The 18,995-nt window shown below is 39.1% G+C and overlaps 1 protein-coding gene across 1 annotated transcript; it reads left to right on the top strand.

Moving 5' to 3' along the window:
- Positions 1-1,187: 1,187 nt before the first annotated feature.
- Positions 1,188-18,995, top strand: mRpS5 (mitochondrial ribosomal protein S5). Its single transcript, XM_071669523.1, has 9 exons — positions 1,188-1,334; positions 2,720-2,875; positions 4,254-4,379; positions 6,170-6,397; positions 7,898-8,128; positions 13,120-13,319; positions 13,930-14,085; positions 16,650-16,766; positions 18,085-18,995. Exons 1-9 carry the CDS (start codon positions 1,262-1,264, stop codon positions 18,193-18,195), a joined length of 1,398 nt encoding a protein of 465 aa, XP_071525624.1. The 5' UTR covers positions 1,188-1,261; the 3' UTR covers positions 18,196-18,995.

The raw sequence follows: 18,995 nt of genomic DNA, 5'->3' as shown, positions 1-18,995 counted from the left end.
ATACAAGGTTGGTGATTATGCAATAAAATTTTTTTCCTTCATAAACACAGAAATGTAATTCCACCATTAGGGTATGGATCTGTTTTACAAGTTACGTGGAATCTTTGGTAAGGGAGTCAGTCGGTATGAAAACCAATAAAAGAAAGAAAAGGGAGGGCATCAGAGGAGAATGAGTTACAGTTCAACATACTGTAGGTCAAAACGCTAAAGAAATTTACAGTAACACAAGGAAGTAAGGGAAAATTTTGAGAACATTATGGGAAAAGTTCAAGGTAATCCAAAGCTGTTCCATAAACTGTACCTAATTTCAAGAAAGGAGATAGGGAAAAATCAATAAACTACTAGCCAAAACCACTCAAAAGGACAGTCTATAAAGCACTACAGGAAATAAGAAAACACATGGAAGGAAACAAGCAAACGAGATGATGTGTTCATGAAAGCACAGGGTCAGATGGAAGTAGTCAAGCACAAGATAACTAGACTTGTGTGACAGCAAGCGCTGGGTAAGTCAAAAGAGATGGGTGGACGGATCGTCCTTGAACTGTCATAATGTTCTATTGTCACCAAATGTTAATGAGAACATTGGAGCTACAGGTAGATTAAAAAAATATATATCTAATCAGAAAGAAATGAAGGATCTTGTCAGACATGTCTCCTCAAGTAGGGTGTGAGTAGTCAACCGCGTTCTAACCACGCTCCAGCTTAGAGCTACTACTACCATCTGCGCTATGCAAATAACTTGCCATAATGCGTAAAGTCATACTTAAATAGAGCAAACTATGCAATACAATGCTACATTGCTAGATTCCCTCCTAAGTTTCATTTCGAAATTAGTTGACAACCCAATGAACCCTAACCAGCTATGTGGCACGTATCGCAAGACTTCTTTACGAATTTAAGATATTTACTTTAAAAGTGTTTCATAAATCGATATACACAGTGGCTGTTTAAGTAAGCTAATCACTCATTAGACTCTTCTCCGGTAATGGTACATGTGTGTAATTGCCAGTCCAATAAGTAGTCTGTAATCTCAGACAAAAAAAAAAAATCCTTGATCCTATAATTGTTCTTTAATAAATCATAAAATCACTCCTATAAAATGATCCATTGATAACTTGAATAATGATACAGCTGCTTGCTTGAGCAAAATATCAATTTGCACGATAATAAAGTTTGTTAACGAAGGCTAAACCATCATCGTTAGTTGTGTAAACGACCAAGTGAACGAGGTTTAACGAGTAACAGCTGAGTAGATGTAAACATGGCGGTACCTCGGCGATTCACCAGTGTGGCCAGAAATTTGAGTTGTATTTATGTGCAATCTTCTTCAAACGGTAAGTATAGTGTAGGAGAAATATATTGGGACAGATTCAGGTGGAGGTAACGCACTGGAAACGAGTTCACAGACATATACCTTTATACCCTGGTAGTGTTACAGGGAAAACGTGTAGTTGAATAGTTGAAGACATTTCTTGCATCTCAGAACATTTATCATGTCCAGATGATGTGAAGAATTGATTAAGAAATAAGAGTCTTAAAGGTTTGACGATAATTATAACTCGGTATTGTTATCTTCCTTAGTAACTGTGTAGTCCAGTAGATATCTTTTTTAATGGCAGCTTTTATGATAAGTGATTTGAACTTGGGGATTGGTACTGGGAGCATTGGATTTTATTCATAAATGAATTTGTTGATTGTAGGAATGGGTATTAGGGTGTGATTATAATAGCCTAGACTTGAACAAGTCAACAGATCTGATGAAAACCATATTTGACTTCCCGGTGCAGCCAAAAATTTACTTACTTTTTGACTTATTTGAAAAATGTACAGTATGTCATTGTCTTGTTCAAGTTCCTGTAGATCATTTTTTCCCTTGATATAAATGCATTTGTGCAGGTGACACTTTGTAAGTACATGCTAATTGATGTATAGATAACTAAAGTAGTTCAAGGAACACACACATCCGTTATTCAGATTTGCCTATACATTTACGTACTTTTTCAAGAAGCGATGTAGCAGATTTTAAGGAAGAATCATACTGGGTATGAGCATTGCATTAATGTTTTGCCCCATCACACAGTACTGATTTGTGTGTGTTGTTATGGTAACCATCCTCTTTATAGCCCTCAGTTCAGTTAGTTTTTTAAACAATTAGATCTCAATTTTTGACTGATTGGATTAGACTTCATATGTTAGTATAAAGTGCAGGGCAAGTTTGTGGTTGTTACAAAGCCTTGTTTCATGAGGTTTCTTCATTGCTGTTGCAAGGGATTTTGCATTGCTCACTGATTGCCCTTGTAATTGTTAGTGGAGTTTGTTTCCCATTATCAGTAAGTATTGTTTGCTTAAATGTAAAGGCATAAGGTTATCATGCTTTTCTATCTTTCCACTGGTTATAGTGTGCTTCTTCGAGGTTGATGAGGAACTGATTTCCTACCCTTGGCATCCACTTACATGTCTGCAAACATATGTACATCAACATCTTGGTCAAGTTTTACATGTGAACTTAGCAGCTATTTGATGTATGATTATTTAGCTTGATATGGATGCGCATTATGGTGTGCTTTTCATCCCACCAGAAGTTGGTCACCCTGACATACATTTTATGTCTCAGAGGCAAACTTCTTAATCAGTGAATGTTTCTTTTGTACTTTATATTATTTGCTTTGTTATGTATCAATAAGTAAACCTGTAACCATTTCTTTTTGCTTTATTTCAGGGTTGAGAAGATTTGTCACTCTATCCCAGAGAGGGATTCAGGCCGTGAATCCTGTGAGCACAAAGTTAGAAAGGTTGCAAACAGCAAACCAAGTAGCATGTACACCTTTGTTGCCCTTGATATGTACAACAAGAACTACAAGCTTCTTCAATAGATGTAAAGTATTATGCATTCACTTGGTGCCTTGTTAAACTTTAGGGTTTATCACCTTTCATAATAAGGACTAAGAGTCTCACAAGAGTTATTATAAGTCCCAGATATACTTTAGGGTTGATCACATTTCATAATAAGGACTAAGAGTCTTACAAGAGAGGTAAAGCAAACACCACCCATCCACAAGGAAAAGTACCTCTTCAGTATGTTTTTAGGATTATATTTTTTAAAGGTAAAAGATATAATGGATGTGAATAGATGTGGCTTTTCTTTGTTTCCTGATAATGGATGTGAGTAGATGTGGCTTTTCTTTGTTTCCTGATAATGGATGTGAGTAGATGTGGCTTTTCTTTGTTTCCTGGAATTACCTCGCTTTCGCAAGGGGTGGTGATGCTGTTTCCTGGGAGGCGGGGTGGCACCAGGAAAGGATAAAGGCAAGCAAATATGAATATGTACATGTGTATATAAGTGTATGTGCAGTTTATGTATATGTATGTATGTATGTATGTGTGTGTATGGTTAGTAAAGATATTCAGGGTATGTATGGATCATGGTGAAGTGCCTGAGGATTGGTAGAATGCATGTATAGTGCCATTGTACAAAGGCAAAGGGGATAAAGATGAGTGTTCAAACTACAGAGGCTTAAGTTTGTTGGGTATTCCTGGAAAATTGTATGGGAGGGTATTGATTGAGAGGGTGAAGGCATGTACAGAGCATCAGATTGGGGAGGAGCAGTGTTGTTTCAGAAGTGGTAGAGTTGGGGGCTTAAAATTCTCCTATGTTATATTTATTACTTTCCAAAAGAAGGGGCAAAAGGAGCCAATCAGATATTTTTCCTCAAACACTATGTTGTCTGTTCTCGATGCCACCTCACAAGGCAGGAAGTGGAATAGAAGTACAGAAAAAGAATTAAGTAGTGTACTTTACTGTATATTGATGTGGTAGGGTTTTGAGTAGACTGCGTTACGGTGGGCAGTCAGTCAGCGTATGATGATTGTGGGTTTTTTCAGAGTTGATACCAGATACAATGAATTTATACCTAAGTGCAATGCATTCTTCATGGTTTCTTTCCAGGTGTGATTTTAGACTATATACTGTAAGCACACTACACATATGTTTTGTGTATTTACTTGAATGAATGAATTTAAGATTTTCATTACTTGGTGTTCTGTCACGGGAGATAGGGACAGGGGCTGATAGTGAGATATATACGCAGGTTATTGCAGTATGATAATGATACTATACCCCAGGTCATCAAAGAGAGCAGGGTTCTCATGTTTCTCTTGTTCACGGACCTCTGTAGGAACCACCGTTTTCTCATGAGCTCAAAACTGAGTATTTTTTTATGTTTCATCTCTTACAATTATGCTCTGTTTTGCAGTAGGAGCTGAGCAGCTGTGGAAGGGTGTGACCAGTGTGAGTAATGCTGGTAAGAAGCAAGGCCGCGGGAAAGGTATAGGCAAGAAGAGAGCCAAAAACCTGAACAGAGGTCAAATAATTGGTGTTGGTGAGTAAAGATATGAGGTATATGAACATGAGATTGGTTGAGTTCAATTGTTTTGAATTTTGTTTCTGTACAGTACAGAAAAAGTACTTTTTAATGTGTTTGATGATAAGCTGGTGGATGTGGTGTGTTTCGGATGAGATGGCATGTGGATTGAGAGTCCTGGTAAATGGTATGGTGAAAAGAAAGGATGTGCTGTATGATTTGCATAAGATAATGTTTGGTAAAGTGGTAGGAGTGGATGGGATTATAGCTGAGTTTTCAAGAAAGGGGATGACTGTTATTGATTGGATAATCAGGCCATTCAGTGTTTTTATGACCCAAGAAGAGATGCCTGAGGACTGGCAGAATTTATGCACAGTGCCTCTATATAAACACATGGGATACAAAAGTAACAACTTGAATTATAGCGGAATAACTGTGCTGAATATACTTGATAATGTGGGAGAGTAGCGATTACAAGGATGATGGCATGCATAGAGCATCTGATTGGAAAGTGCATTGTTTCAGGAGAGTTAGGGGATGTGTGAAACAGGTGTCTGCTTTGAAGAGTTTGTCTGAGATATTCTTGGAGAAAGAAAGTGAATTACACATGGCATTTATGGATATGGAGAAAGTACATGATATCCTTGACAGACAGAGAGGCCTCATAGAAGTGTGACAAATATATAGGATATGTGAAGTTTCTGAATGTAGTTTGGATTTTTACCAGGAGAGTAAGGCATCTGCAGAAGTAAGAAGGGAGGAGGGTAAATGGTTGTTTGTGAAATAATTGAAATATTTCTAAGTTAAGTATGTGTAATGTCACAGTTGTTTAATCTGTTTATGGGCAAGCTGGTGAGGGAATGGGATGCATGGGTCAAAGTGCAAGTGGTAGGTTTGTAGTATGCTGAGGGTGCAGGTTCATAGGAGGTGAATAAGTTGCTGTATGCAGATGACACAGATCTGGTGTTAGACTCCTGAGAGAAACTCCAGAAGCTAGTGACAGTTTTGGAGAGAGCATGAAAAAGAAAAAAAAGGAAGCCTTAGAGTTTATGTAATAAATTGAGTTGATGATATATAGTATGGAGAAAGACGTGGTGAATTTGAATCTGGAGTACCTGGATGATGTGGAGTGTAAAGGTGGACATGAAGCTGAAATGATTTGTTGAATGGGAAATGGGTAAAGGTCTTGGGGGCATTAAGGTGTGGAGAAGGAGAGGTCATTGTTTGTACAACAAATGTGGGTATGCTTGAAGGTGTAATGGTCCCAACAGTGATTTGTGGATGAGTCTTTGGCTGTAAATGCAAAAGAATGAAAAAAAGGTAGATGTGCTGAAAATTAGATGTTTGTGAGCTGTCTGCATATGTCCCCACATCCCAGGGTTTGGACCTGTGGCATGTGTTTGGGTGCTGCTTCCCATAGTTTCTGTAGAGACTAGCCTCTCAAGGATTGGCTGTTATGGTGCCTTCTTCTTTCCTCATATAGTTAAGCTGAGGAATTCTCTTCTTTTGTTTTTTCCCTCTTCATATAACCTTTCTTTCCTTATGAGTCAGGTTTACAAACACTAGCTGAGCCCTGATTGATTTCTTTCCTTTTCCTCTGCTATTTTCTCTCTTTTAAGATGCCTTTGACTTAGGCATGTTTTACCTATCTATAGTGACCTTGCTTCTTGTTCACACTTACTCTCAAATTTCACACACTTCCAAATTCTAAGCGAAGTTCTTCAGTTTCTCACTGAAATCTCCCAGCAGCAGCATATGAAAATTTAGTTTATGAATGATTTTTATATGGTTATTTTTTTGCTTTATAGGTAGGGAGAATATGGTGTGGCCTGGACTTAATGCACCAGTTTTACGTGGCAGAGAACTTATACAACAACAGAAACTCCCCAGAGATGAAGAGAGAGAAGCAAACCTCATCAAGATGCGTGATTCTTCGAGTTCATTCCGTGTTCTCCGCATTAGTCCCCTTGAAAGAGGCTGGACTGGAAGTAAAATGCCTGGCAGAAGTATTGGTCCACCAGATCCCATTGGAGAAGGTTTGTTTTAATTAGTACCTTTTTGCTGTGTCCTTCCTGTTGTTTGATTATATTCATAATTTGTTATGTATGCTGTAAAACTTCTGCATGCATACTGCAATACACACTCTTTTATCCCAGTGCTGCTCATATTAATCTGATTATTGCAACAAAGTGTTTTTCAGGGTCAAAGCATTACTGTAGGGTAGAATGTTTACATAGAAACTTAGAAAATAACTCACGTGTGATAAATAATAAGCCATTTATCCCTTTGTAGGTCCACTAAGATCCTTCTAGTCTTGTCATTTTGATTTCCCAACCAAAATTTTTTGTAGGAAATGTGTTAATGCAGAAAATTGGTAATTGTTTTATTGTATGATAATACATTTTTCAGATATTTCCTGCTGAATATTTATAAGTACCATCACTTAAATTTATGCAAGTAGTGTGAATTTTGATGATAACTTACATGCCTGCCATAGATATTTTTTATTCAGAAATAAGGTTCCTTTTATCATACCTTTGTCAGTAGTGTGGGCTTTCCAGAACATGTTAATCCATCTCTCACATATATCAAGGTTGCTGAAAGAGATATTCACAATTAGACTTTATAGATCATATCCTTCAGGGTTGTTGCTTAATTCTGTATATGGATTCCTGTAAAATTGTGCAACACATGGTAAAAATACTATAATTTTTTTTGTACTGACTATAAGTTGTGTTAACCTTAAACTGAAACAAGAATGACTCCTAGGTAATTGATCTGCTTCATATGTTGAATCTCTTTAAATTGTATTAAAGTATTTCAGGATTCAGTTGCTTCTGCAATGATTTCTTGCACTCTTGGACTGAGCCTCATGAGTTTCTGAGGGGCTTATGCTTGTAAGCAGTTAAAACATTATTTTACCCCATTGAAATAAGATGTATCCATGAGGAGATACATACTGTTCATATGCTGTACATGCTCTCTTGTAAAAGATACTGTAGGCTTGAGCTTATAGAGCAAGATCTTAAGGTCTTGGAAATATATCAAGTAACTGAATTTGAATGTTGATATGGATTATGACCCTTTTGATACTATGGATGATCCTTTAGCTGGTTCCTTCTCTTTTTGTTCAGAAGCTTTTTTCTCTAGTTCTACTTTCCTCTCTCCTTTTTGAAAAATCATTTCATATTTTTGGACATTGACATAACTAAGGCACAGTCACAAGTGGTGTGGGAGTGAATATGGGTGAAAGGTTGCTAAGCATGCCTGACACCATAGCATCATGTACGTGAACAAATTTCTTTATGGTCATTGAATCTTGTGAGTAGAAATTTGCTGTCCTCTTATGGTTTATGATATTCTTGAAAGGTGAATCCTCACAGATACATCCCATTTATTGAGGTAAATTGATATTTTGACCCCAACGTAGCAAGTTTTCTCTAAGATGTTCATACAGCTTTGCTTATAGTAGAGAAATGGATTTAGATCCTTGAAAACTCACCTTTTTTTACAAATGCAATATCTGATGCTTTCAGATTCTTTTGATGGATTTGATACAAAGGTTTTGGAACTAAAAGTTGTATCATCCATGACTGCCGTCTTTGGTCGGAAGCGGCGAATGAGCATATTTGCTGTGGCTGGAAATGGAAATGGTCTTGGTGGATTTGCCTTAGCCAAAGCTACAACTGTGGCAGATGCTGTGCGAAGAGTGAAAAACAAGGCCGGACAAAAGCTGTTGTACATAGAACGTTACAATGAACATACAGGTGGTTGAATTGTGATTTGTTGTTTTTTTTTTTTTTTTTTTTTTTTTTTTTTATACTTTGTCGCTGTCTCCCGCGTTTGCGAGGTAGCGCAAGGAAACAGACGAAAGAAATGGCCCAACCCCCCCCCCCATACACATGTACATACACACGTCCACACACGCAAATATACATACCTACACAGCTTTCCATGGTTTACCCCAGACGCTTCACATGCCTTGCTTCAATCCACTGACAGCACGTCAACCCCTGTATACCACATGACTCCAATTCACTCTATTTCTTGCCCTCCTTTCACCCTCCTGCATGTTCAGGCCCCGATCACACAAAATCTTTTTCACTCCATCTTTCCACCTCCAATTTGGTCTCCCTCTTCTCCTCGTTCCCTCCACCTCCGACACATATATCCTCTTGGTCAATCTCTCCTCACTCATTCTCTCCATGTGCCCAAACCATTTCAAAACACCCTCTTCTGCTCTCTCAACCACGCTCTTTTTATTTCCACACATCTCTCTTACCCTTACGTTACTTACTCGATCAAACCACCTCACACCACACATTGTCCTCAAACATCTCATTTCCAGCACATCCATCCTCCTGCGCACATCTCTATCCATAGCCCACGCCTCGCAACCATACAGCATTGTTGGAACCACTATTCCCTCAAACATACCCATTTTTGCTTTCCGAGATAATGTTCTCGACTTCCACACATTTTTCAAGGCTCCCAAAATTTTCGCCCCCTCCCCCACCCTATGATCCACTTCCGCTTCCATGGTTCCATCCGCTGACAGATCCACTCCCAGATATCTAAAACACTTCACTTCCTCCAGTTTTTCTCCATTCAAACTCACCTCCCAATTGACTTGACCCTCACCCCTACTGTACCTAATAACCTTGCTCTTATTCACATTTACTCTCAACTTTCTTCTTCCACACACTTTACCAAACTCAGTCACCAGCTTCTGCAGTTTCTCACATGAATCAGCCACCAGCGCTGTATCATCAGCGAACAACAATTGACTCACTTCCCAAGCTCTCTCATCCCCAACAGACTTCATACTTGCCCCTCTTTCCAGGACTCTTGCATTTACCTCCTTTACAACCCCATCCATAAACAAATTAAACAACCATGGAGACATCACACACCCCTGCCGCAAACCTACATTCACTGAGAACCAATCACTTTCCTCTCTTCCTACACGTACACATGCCTTACATCCTCGATAAAAACTTTTCACTGCTTCTAACAACTTGCCTCCCACACCATATATTCTTAATACCTTCCACAGAGCATCTCTATCAACTCTATCATATGCCTTCTCCAGATCCATAAATGCTACATACAAATCCATTTGCTTTTCTAAGTATTTCTCACATACATTCTTCAAAGCAAACACCTGATCCACACATCCTCTACCACTTCTGAAACCGCACTGCTCTTCCCCAATCTGATGCTCTGTACATGCCTTCACCCTCTCAATCAATACCCTCCCATATAATTTACCAGGAATACTCAACAAACTTATACCTCTGTAATTTGAGCACTCACTCTTATCCCCTTTGCCTTTGTACAATGGCACTATGCACGCATTCCGCCAATCCTCAGGCACCTCACCATGAGTCATACATACATTAAATAACCTTACCAACCAGTCAACAATACAGTCACCCCCTTTCTTAATAAATTCCACTGCAATACCATCCAAACCTGCTGCCTTGCCGGCTTTCATCTTCCGCAAAGCTTTTACTACCTCTTCTCTGTTTACCAAATCATTTTCCCTAACCCTCTCACTTTGCACACCACCTCGACCAAAACACCCTATATCTGCCACTCTGTCATCAGACACATTCAACAAACCTTCAAAATACTCATTCCATCTCCTTCTCACATCACCGCTACTTGTTATCACCTCCCCATTTACGCCCTTCACTGAAGTTCCCATTTGCTCCCTTGTCTTACGCACCCTATTTACCTCCTTCCAGAACATCTTTTTATTCTCCCTAAAATTTACTGATAGTCTCTCACCCCAACTCTCATTTGCCCTTTTTTTCACCTCTTGCACCTTTCTCTTGACCTCCTGTCTCTTTCTTTTATACTTCTCCCACTCAATTGCATTTTTTCCCTGCAAAAATCGTCCAAATGCCTCTCTCTTCTCTTTCACTAATACTCTTACTTCTTCATCCCACCACACACTACCCTTTCTAAACAGCCCACCTCCCACTCTTCTCATGCCACAAGCATCTTTTGCGCAATCCATCACTGATTGACTAAATACATCCCATTCCTCCCCCACTCCCCTTACTTCCATTGTTCTCACCTTTTTCCATTCTGTACACAGTCTCTCCTGGTACTTCCCCACACAGGTCTCCTTCCCAAGCTCACTTACTCTCACCACCTTCTTCACCCCAACATTCACTCCTCTTTTCTGAAAACCCATACTAATCTTCACCTTAGCCTCCACAAGATAATGATCAGACATCCCTCCAGTTGCACCTCTCAGCACATTAACATCCAAAAGTCTCTCTTTCGCACGCCTGTCAATTAACACGTAATCCAATAACGCTCTCTGGCCATCTCTCCTACTTACATAAGTATACTTATGTATATCTCGCTTTTTAAACCAGGTATTCCCAATCATCAGTCCTTTTTCAGCACATAAATCTACAAGCTCTTCACCATTTCCATTTACAACACTGAACACCCCATGCATACCAATTATTCCCTCAACTGCCACATTACTCACCTTTGCATTCAAATCACCCATCACTATAACCCGGTCTCGTGCATCAAAACCGCTAACACACTCATTTAGCTGCTCCCAAAACACTTGCCTCTCATGATCTTTCTTCTCATGCCCAGGTGCATATGCACCAATAATCACCCACCTCTCTCCATCAACTTTCAATTTTACCCATATTAATCGAGAATTTACTTTCTTACATTCTATCACATACTCCCACAACTCCTGTTTCAGGAGTATTGCTACTCCTTCCCTTGCTCTTGTCCTCTCACTAACCCCTGACTTCACTCCCCAGACATTTCCAAACCACTCTTCCCCTTTACCCTTGAGCTTCGTTTCACTCAGAGCCAAAACATCCAGGTTCCTTTCCTCAAACATACTACCTATCTCTCCTTTTTTCACATCTTGGTTACATCCACACACATTTAGGCACCCCACTCTGAGCCTTCGAGGAGGATGATCACTCCCCGCGTGACTCCTTCTTCTGTTTCCCATTTTAGAAAGTTAATACAAGGAGGGGAGGATTTGTTGTTAAGTTGTAATATTTGATGGTTAATATAGAATCAGCATAGTATTTTTTAGATATATATGTTTTAAGCTCATCACTTATTTATTAAATGATTGCACTGTCTCAGCCCATTTTGTCTTTTATTTAATCTTTTAATGTGATAGGTTGAGATTGGGTGTGTATTTATTTGTTGCTGATGTTGCCATGTGAAGTTGGTGAAGGCAATTAGATATTTAAAAAAAATCATGTTCTCTGCAGTTATGATGTACACACTTCCCTTGCATAATTGATGGTACCCTATTGACTGAAATTTTGTTGTAAAGCAACTGTTATACTCTCTTAGGGAACCAGTTCATTTCCTGAAAAGTTAAGCTTGCCAGAGTGGAATTTGAATTTTGCACTTTTTCTTTTTGTCATCAGAAATGGAAATCTTCAAATTTTGTTTGATTTCTAATAGTGGAAAACAATAATGGATGAGAATAATGGTTATTACAGGAAGACAAAGGAGCATTCAAACAAAAAAAGAATTTTAGTGATTCATGGAAATGAAAATTGCAGACTTATGAAAATTGCAAGGAAGACATTTATATTTTGTAGGATTTTGAGTGATTGGAGCCTGCAAGGAATAGAGTGAATTGGAACAATATGGTATACTTAGGTCAATGTGCTTTCAGTGGACTGAACCAGGGCATATGAAACGTTTGGGGTAAACCATGGATAAGGAGTTGTGGTTTCGGTGCATTACACTTGATAGCTGGAGACTGAGTGTGAATGAATGTGGCCTTTTTTGTCTGTTTTCTTGGTGCTACCTCGCTGAAGCAGGGGGTAGTGATGCTGTTTCCTGTGGGGCGGGGTATCGCCAGGAATGGATGAAGGCAATCTTGTATGAATATGTACATGTGTATATATATTTATTATTTATTTATTTTGCTTTGTTGCTGTCTCCCACGTTTGCAAGGTAGCGCAAGGAAACAGACAAAAGAAATGGCCCAACCCACCCTCATACACATGTATATACATACACGTCCACACACGCAAATATACATACCTATACATCTCAATGTACACATATATATACACACACAGACATATACATATATACTTCTCTTTCTTTCAAACTATTCGCCATTTCCCGCGTTAGCGAGGTAGCGTTAAGAACAGAGGACTGGGCCATTTTTGGAATATCCTCACCTGGCCCCCTCTGTTCCTTCTTTTGGAAAATTAAAAAAAAAAAAAACGAGAGGGGAGGATTTCCAGCCACCCGCTCCCTCCCCTTTTAGTCGCCTTCTACGACACGCAGGGAATACGTGGGAAGTATTCTTAATCCCCTATCCCCAGGGATGATACATATATACACACTGTCTGCCTTTATTTATTCCCATCGCCACCTCGCCACACATGGAATAACATCCCCCTCCCCCCTCATATGTGCGAGGTAGCGCTAGGAAAAGACAACAACGGCCCCATTCGTTCACACTCAGTCTCTAGCTGTCATGTAATAATGCCCGAAACCACAGCTCCCTTTCCACATCCAGGCCCCACAGAACTTTCCATGGTTTACCCCAGATGCTTCACATGCCCTGATTCAATCCATATATATATATGTGTGTGTGTGTGTGTGTGTATATGAGTGGATGGGCCATTCTTTGCCTGTTTTCTGGTGCTACCTTGCTGTCGTAGGAAACGGCAACCAGGTATAATAATGATAAAAAAAATTTAAAGGACCATTTCTACCATTTCAGTACTTCATGACTTCTTCTGCCAGTATGGTTGTACGAAGATATTTGTCAAGAAAATGCATGCAGGGTATGGCTTAGTATGCCATCGTGCTATCCGCACGATCTGTGAAGTTGTTGGTATCAAAGACATCCATGCTAAGATTGAGGGTCCCGCCAATGTACAGAACCTTACCAAAGCATTCTTTTTAGGTCTCATCAGTCAGGTTTGTTGGCGGTTAGATTCATTGTATTTCAAAAAATGGTTTTGCCATTGCCAATAGTCATGTTATTATAACAGTTGTTTATTTATATAATATACTTGAATGTTAGAAGTACCATTTTAAGAAGGATTGGAACAGGAGTTGCATATATAGCTTACTCTAGCACACTAGTCATAAGGATGTTTCCTGGTGAACTTATGGGTTTGAATGCAATGGATATATTAGACTGATAAGTTAATCATGTACTTTGAATTGTATTCACTATTTGCAAGGTATGTGAAAAGTAAGCCATTTCATCTTCTCTGTAGTCTGTAACATGTCAGTATTTTTTTTTTCATTTTTGTCTGTTGATACTGAAATATTATTGGAAATTATATTAATGTTTTCATTTAAATTTCATCGAACAGTTGACTGTAATACTAATTTTCTTGGTAAAACCTAAACTTCCATTATTGGATATTGTTTTAGGGAAATTCTAATGTCAGATACTGATATTGTATGTCATTGCATAGACAGTAACTTTGGCTCATAGGTATATCATGTGATTTTACTGCAGACAGTATTAGTAACTGAAAACTTTAGAAGTATGTGATAATTGTTTGTCTTTTATCAGAAAACACACCAAACTTTAGCAGATGAGAAACGCCTGCACTTAGTGGAGTTTCGTGAAGAAAATCTTAACTTCCCTCTTGTGGTTGCATCTCCCCAGTCAGGAGAAGTACGCTCTCCTAAGGAAATTTCCAATGAAGAGGAGTTGGATTTCACTCGTGTGAGTGTGACATCATTTTTCTAACATATGGTTTTGGTACTTGGTAAAAGCTTTCAATTTATATTATGTTTTGTGTTTAGGTATTTCTGTAAGTCACCCTTCATAAACATAGCAAGTCATTTCACTTGGCTCTTGTGAAATTTATTGGCAAATGAATCTTTATAGATAGTAGGTCAGTTGGTCTCACTTTCCTATAGAAACTTTTAGGTTTTATACCTAATGACTTTCCCTGCTTTCACTGGGTAACACAACAAGAATGGATGAAGAAATGGTCTCATTTTCACACATTCAGTCTTTAGCAGGCATTTTAGATGGACCAAATTCAGAATTTACCTCATGCATGCAGCTAAAGACCACTCTGTTTTACTTTGACCATTTAATATAATTTGGTTTAGCCCATCAACAGCACATTACCCCCAGTATACCAATTCTTTTTATCTACCATTCAAGTCTAACTTTCCTGAATGTTCAGGTCCTCATACCATAAAGCTACCTTTACTCCGATATTCCATCTTACTTGCTTGCCCTCATCCATTCCTGTCGCTACCCTGCCACACAGGAAATAGTCCATTGACAGCATGTCGACCCTGGTATACCACATCATTCCAATTCACTCTAGTGCACGCCTTTCACCCTCCTGTATGTTCAGGCCTCGATCACCGAAAATCTTTCTCACTCCATCCTTCTACCTCCAATTTGGTCTACCGCTTCTTGTTCCCTCCACCTCTGACACATATATCCTCTTTGTCAATCTTTCTTCACTCAGTCTTTCCATATGTCCAAACCATTTCAACACAACCTCTTCTGCTCTCTCAACCACACTCTTTTTATTACCACATATCTCTCTTACCCTTTCATACTTAATCAAACCACCTCACACCACATATTGTCCTCAAACATTTCATTTCCAACACATCCACCCTCTTCAATACTACCCTATCTATAGCCCATGCCATATAGCATTGTTAAAACTACTATTCCATCAAACATACCCATTTTTGCTCTCCAAGATAATATTCTCTCCCTCCACACATTCTTCATCACTCCTATAACCTTCGCCCCCTCCCCCACCCTGTGACTCACTTCCTCTTCCATGGTTCCATCCGCTGCTAAGTCCACACCCAGATATCTAAAACGCTTCTCTTCCTCCAATTTTTCTTCATTCAAACTTACATCCCAGTTAACTTGTCCCTTAACCGTACTGAACCTAATAACCATGCTCTTATTTACTCTCAACTTTCTCCTTTCGCACACTTTTCCAAACTTAGTCACCAACTTCTGCACTTTCTCACTTGAATCAGCCACTAAAGCTGTATCATCGGCAAACAACAACAGACTTGCTTCCCAGGCCCTCTCATCCCCAACAGACTGCATTTTCACCCCTGTTTCCAAAACTCTTGCATTTCCCTCCCTAACCACTCTCATTCATATGCAAATCAAACAACCAAGGGGACATCTCACACCCCTCTCACAGACTAACATTCACTAGGAACCAATCACTCTCCTCTCTTCCTACTCATACACATGCCTTACATCCTTGATAAAAAACTTTTCACTGTTTCTACCAACTTGCCTCCCACACCATATACTCTTTAGACCTTCCACAAAGCATCTCTATCCACCATATCATATGCCTTCTCCAGATCCATAAATGCCACATACAAATCCATCTGTTTTTCTAAGTATTTCTCACACACATTCTATAAAGCAAACACCTTATCCACACATCCTCTACCGCTTCTAGAACCACATATATACATATACATACATATTATCCCTGGGGACAGGGGAGAAAGAATACTTCCAATGTATTCCCTCCATGTCGTAGAAGGTGACTAAAAGGGGAGGGAGTGGGGGCTGGAATTTTCCAAAAGTAGTAACAGAGAAGGGGGCCAAGTGAGGATATTCCCTCTGAGGCTCAGTCCTCTGTTCTTAATGCTACCTCGCTAATGCGGGAAATGGCGAATATGTATGAAAGGAAAGAAACACATACATATATACACTTGTAACACATTCATGCTTGCTTGCTTTCATCCATTCTTGGTGCCACCCTGCCTCACAGGAAACAGCATCATAAACTGCTCACAATAGATATTAGACCAAAAGTGGGTTATACCTTTGAAGTTGGTCACTGCACCTAAAGAAGCGCAAAAATCTAATTTAGAGGATCAAGGGAAGGAAATCTGAAATGGAACCAGAATTAAGAGCTGAGTAATAGTGAGACTGATTGCTACAAATCTGTCAAAAATGGAGGAGGGAGGGATGACCTAATTACAGCCTTCAAGTTTCTAAATCAGTTGGACATACAACATCAATATGAAACAGGTTTTATTTAGGTTTTATTTTTTCATATTTGATTGCTGTTTCCTGTGTTAGTGAGGTAGTGCCAGGAACAGACAAAGAAATATATGTGATAGCTTAATTTTCACAACCTCATTAATGTTGGAAAGGGCGATCACGTTTGGGAAAAAATAGATTAACCAGATGATAATCACGAAAGTATCTGTTGAACATTATTCTTGTACTTTAATCTGTATTTTGTGACAATTTTCCTTCAATTACAGTACATAATGGGTGGAAAGGTCCGTCTACAAAAAAAGAAATATCCTGCACCATGTGTGACATTGCCGAGCTACAACATACATCTGAAGAAGCTTGCCAAAAATCGTAATGTGAAAAAGGTAATTTCTTTCTTTCATGATTTTTTGCCATTTACCATATTTGCCAGGTAGCTGTCATGTGTAATGAACCAAAACCACAGCCCCCTAACCATGGTGAGGCTCCACAGACATTTCCATGATTTCCCCCAGCTGCTTCATATGCCCTGGCTCAGTCCATTGGCAGCTCATTGCCCCATTTATGCCATATCTCTTTAATTAACTCTGTTCCCAGCACTCTTTTCACCCTACTGCACATTTAGGCCCCAAGCACTCAAAATCTAATTCACTCTGCCTTTCACCTCCAATTTGGCCTCCTTTTTGTAATCCCCCCCCACTTCTGACACACATTCCACATTGTCCACATTTCCTTACTCATTCTTTCTACATGTTCAGACCACTTCATTAGACCCTGTTCATTTTTTTCAGCCAAACTTCTTACCACTCTCTTACCCTATCATTTACTTAAGCAGCCTTCCCCACACCACATATTGTCCTCAAACATTTTATTTCCAACACATTCACCCTCTTCTTTACATTTTCATCTTTAGCCCAAGCCTTCAAATATGCCCATCTTTGCCCTTTCAGAGAGTAACTTCTCTTTTCCACACATTTACCATTGCTTCCACGACCTTCATCTCCTCACCCTTCCTATAAACCCCCTCGGCTCCCATGAATCCTTTCTCTGCCACTTGTCTTAAACACCTCACTTCTTCCAGGTTTTCTCCATTCCAAGTCACTCCCCGCTAACTTGTCTCTTTGCACTTATAAAGCTATTAACCTTGTTTTTAGTCACATTTAGTGTCTACTTTCTCCTTTCACACACTCTCCCATTTCAGATTCCAACTTCTGCTGTTTTTCTCGAATTTGCCACTAGCACCATGTTATCAGCAAACACCAGCTGATTCACCTCCCAGCCCCTTCACCCCCGGCAGAATGCATACCTACCCTTCTCTCCAAGACCCTTGCATTTACTTCTCTCACCATCCCATCCATAAACAGATTAAACAGCCATGGTCTCGTATGTACCTACTTGTACATATGCCTTACTCTCATAAAAACTGCTTCTATTAAGCTTTTCTCCCATGTCGTATATTCTTAACACCTTCCACAAGAGATGGAAGGTGCACTCTTCATATATATATATGGTTAGAATCCCTATACCATAAATTGTACATATACTGGTAGAGTCCCTGAAAGGCTGAAAAGTCTGTACCATTGATCAGTTCTTATACTCTGAGCCAGCTGTTATTCTAGTATGGCTTATTTTAGCATATGTAAGCCTTAGTATGATACAGATTGGGGTTTCACATTGATTTGTCTTTTTCTTTTTCCTCTTTAGGTCATCAAGGATATGTTGGTGGAACATGGTGAAATACGTAGCTTCTACACAGACCAGTATCCAGAATGTAAGCCAAGAGTCTTTAGGAGAAAAGAAGAGGCTCAGTGTTGATTAACCACCACTGCAAAGAAAAGCACATATTTGAAATTGAATTTCTACTTGAAGGTGGCTTTATTGTTTTTTTCAAATGATCACCTTTCCCACCTTAGTGAGGTACCATCACGAACTGATTCTTCAATAAATATCCTCACTCGGCCCCTTCTCATACTCTGCTTTTATAAAGTTAGTACAGAAGGGTTTTTTTTAGCTCCTTTTAGTTGCATTTTGTAGCATGCAGGAGATACATAGGTAAAATTCATGTTTCCTATTACCAGCAACCATATAAAGGTCCTAGCCAAGGAATCCACTTGTCTTTTGAGGAAGTGCCCTTTCTCATCTCTGAGTGGACTGCTCCATAACTAGGTAACAGGATTCAGCTTAAGTTCAATCCAAAGATGTTCCCCAAGAAATAATATTGTACTTCAGGAGGAACAGTTTTTATAACAAGATTGTTCGTTTCAAGGAGGGAAAATGCCAATAGTTATGAATTATAACTATCAATCCATTAAGAAATATATATATCTTTTCTTCAAATGGGAGTTTCTATATAAAGTGGTTAGTATTCCTGTTATTAGTATATGGTTACCATTACCATTTTGGTGATTAAATGTGACAGTAAGACTAGTATACCTAAGATATATGACAAAGATGCAAGCATATAACAAAATTCAGATTTGCTTGTGCTCTGGAAAGGTACATTGTGTACAAGCAACTAATGTTTAGGACCCCAGTCATCTATACTGAAGTAAAATGCCTTGAAAAATGGCCAGTGCTATAATCTTATTATGTACATAATAAAAAAGGCAAATTTT

Source organism: Panulirus ornatus, chromosome 14 (genome assembly GCF_036320965.1).
Source record: "Panulirus ornatus isolate Po-2019 chromosome 14, ASM3632096v1, whole genome shotgun sequence".
In the NCBI taxonomy this organism is placed as follows: domain Eukaryota; kingdom Metazoa; phylum Arthropoda; class Malacostraca; order Decapoda; family Palinuridae; genus Panulirus; species Panulirus ornatus.
Note: the sequence above shows the minus strand (reverse complement) of the source record. Positions and strands in the feature narration are given on the sequence as shown.

Excerpts from the sequence above, each read along its gene's own strand:
- mRpS5 (XM_071669523.1), top strand. The coding sequence starts at position 1,262 with ATGGCGGTACCTCGGCGATTCACCAGTGTGGCCAGAAATTTGAGTTGT. Across the intron at positions 6,398-7,897 it reads ACCAGATCCCATTGGAGAAG|ATTCTTTTGATGGATTTGAT; the intron begins GTTTGTTTTAAT and ends TGATGCTTTCAG. Across the intron at positions 14,086-16,649 it reads AGGAGTTGGATTTCACTCGT|TACATAATGGGTGGAAAGGT; the intron begins GTGAGTGTGACA and ends CTTCAATTACAG.